Below are 2,843 nucleotides of genomic sequence, written 5' to 3' on the forward strand. Positions count from 1 at the left end.
TGAAGGTAAGTTTGAAACTTGAAATACTTTTTTAATATCTATCTAACTTGGTTTATTATATATCTAGCTCTGTTTTTTTAATATTTTTTTTAGATGATTATCTAGCTTTATCTTCACAGTAGGCTATTGTGGATCAGCCTTCCCAATCATGTTGAAAAGTGAAACTTTTCTTTGTTCTGTTTATCTATTAATTAATTCTCAGTACTGAAGATATATATGTGAATAATGTTGTGGACAAAAATATATTGAGGTTACATCAGTTTAAGAATTTGTGTTCTTAAATTTGCAGGGCCTTAATTGTGAATATTGGGGATATGATGGAGAGCTGGACTAATTGTTTATTCGGGTAGTTTATCATTCTGTTAACTTGCTATTCTTGAATGGTTTGATATTGATGATTATTATATGTTGATGTCTGTTTGCTTTTCCACTTCAAAATTTGATGCTAAAATTGACTTTTACGTCAAACCAAATCCCAAATGTGTCCCCAGGTATTAATGAGACACCTGTGTATTAATGGTCATATAGAAAAATTATAAGCATGTATATAGTTGGGTGGGTATGACTTGTGAAGCAAAAATTAATTTGATGCTTTGTGGTGCATAAAGTGGAAACTGTCTAGAATGCTGAAAGACTTTTTAACTAGCCATTATACACAACTCTGTTGAAGAATCACAGAGGGTCTGCTTTTTATCATTAATTTTCTTTTTTGATTGCTCTTGGACTATGAGGGTGTCCCATTGGAAGGGGAGAGACCAGAATTTGGAATCCTCTACCTGAACATGGTTACAAAGGCTCCATTGAAAAGGGTCTGGGTTGAGCTATTTCAGTCAATTGGCAATTATTCAATGTTGTGCAGCTTCATTCAGTGGGAAAACACAAAGCACACATGCGTACAAAGAGACAAGATAATAGCTGGCACAACATTTAGGCTCATGAGACTTTGAGTTTAACCGACGAGTGAACTTGTTCTCAAAGGCAGAAAGAGCATTCATTAGGCTTGTATGGAGGATGCATAATTATGATATTTATTATGATCTTTCTTTTTAACTTTAGGCTTCTTTGATTGTTGTTTACAGTGCATCATTTCATTTCTTTTCTTTCTTAGTCTCCCATTCTTGCTAACAAAATTTAGAATAAAAAATTATAATTCTTGAACACCAACAACAGCTCAGATGCATTGTAGGTTGACTTATTGTCATTGTTATCTTATGTATGATTTTGAATTTTTATATGATCTTACCTTGATTTCAGAGTGGCCCACCTTTCATTCAGTAGTAGTCATGGAAACCCATTAATGTCTTTTCTTTAATTCTTGTTTTGCAGTCTGATGGATTGTCATATGTTGTTACTCGTGGTCCTCTTCACTGGATTCAAGCATATTTTAAGCATTACTTTTGGCTAGTTGTATTCTGGATGTGTTTTTCCAGATTTATTTTGTCATTTTGTTTGTTAGTCAAGTGGATGCTTGTAACTTTTGTAGCATTACATCATTTCTATGGTTGGTTTGGATCTTGATAATTGTTGTAAAAATGGCAAAATGTGATCAATTTATAGTCATAATCACATAATCAGAGTGGCTACAATCTGACACTGGTTTAAAAAAAAATACAAATCGGGTTCACATCAGAGTTCAGGAAAGGGTCTGACCCGGGTTAACCCGGGCTGGGTTCCGGCCCAGATTTGAGACCTGGGTTCCCGGGTTGGAACCCGGATGAACAGTCCTAAACATACTGCTATCACTTTTGTGGAGAAAAAAAGGAATAACTCTATATACTTTTAACTCAATCATATTCAGATGTCATTTACCTTGCAATGCCTAAATTTTTCTTCTCTTTTTTATTGATAGGGATGAGTTAGAATTTATCCAAAATATCATTCGGTGGGTGGACTCAAGAATAGTAAACCAAACACCTTTAAGTGTTGCCAAGTATCCAATTGGAATAGAGTCTTGTATATAAGATATTTATCAGCATTTAAGCATTGGAATGAATGATATTATACGCGTGGTAGGGATATTTGGAACCGGTGGAATTAGTAATTTCAAAAGATATTTATAACATGATTTCTTCTCAATTTGAAAGAAGTTGTTTCTTAAGAAATATTAGGAAAACTTCAAAAGAAGAGGGAGGTCTAGTTCAGCTACAAAATACACTTCTATCCAAGATCTTAGGAACAATATCGAATATTAAAGATGTTGATAGAGGAGTCAATGTGATTCGGGATACACTTCGCTCAAAAAGGGTTCTACTAGTTCTTGATGATGTGGATGACTTGGTCCAACTAGAGGAGATCGAGCTTGGTTTGGTTCAGGAAGTAGAATTCTCATAATAACAAGGGATCAACAATGATTAGAAGTCTTTGAAGTTAATACAAAATACTAGGTGATGATTTTGAATGACGTTGAAGCTCTTTGGCTCTTTAGCTTGCATGCTTTCAAGAAAGATGAAATACTTGAAGATTATCATGCGAAACTCTCTAAACAAGTAATAAAATATGCTCAAGGTCTTCCATTAGCTTTAACAGTGTTAGGTTTGGATCTAAAAGGTCAAAGTATACATCAATGGATAAATGCATTGGATAAGTATAAAAACATTCCCAACAGTGATATTCATAAAGTCTTAGTGAGTTATGAAGGATTGCATCACACTGAGAGGGAAATGTTCCTTGATATTGCATTTTTCTTCAAAGGAGAACCTTTGGCTAAGGTCATGGAAATATTTGATAGTTGTGGTTTTTCTCCTGTTCATGGAATCAAGAGGCTTATAGATAAGTGTCTTATTACTATTGAATGGAGTGATGAATATGTTTGGATGCATGACTTGCTACAAGATATGGGATGA

General features: G+C 34.1%; 1 protein-coding gene across 1 annotated transcript; it reads left to right on the forward strand.

The window, feature by feature from the left end:
• The first annotated feature begins 2,387 nt into the window (after positions 1–2,387).
• Positions 2,388–2,843, forward strand: LOC122296830 (disease resistance protein RUN1-like). Its single transcript, XM_043106627.1, has one exon. It carries the CDS (start codon positions 2,388–2,390, stop codon positions 2,841–2,843), a length of 456 nt encoding a protein of 151 aa, XP_042962561.1.

This window comes from Carya illinoinensis, chromosome 15, assembly GCF_018687715.1.
Source record: "Carya illinoinensis cultivar Pawnee chromosome 15, C.illinoinensisPawnee_v1, whole genome shotgun sequence".
NCBI lineage: Eukaryota > Viridiplantae > Streptophyta > Magnoliopsida > Fagales > Juglandaceae > Carya > Carya illinoinensis.

Bases quoted from the DNA above. Each gene is read 5' to 3' on its own strand.
- LOC122296830 (XM_043106627.1), top strand. From the start codon at position 2,388: ATGATTTTGAATGACGTTGAAGCTCTTTGGCTCTTTAGCTTGCATGCT.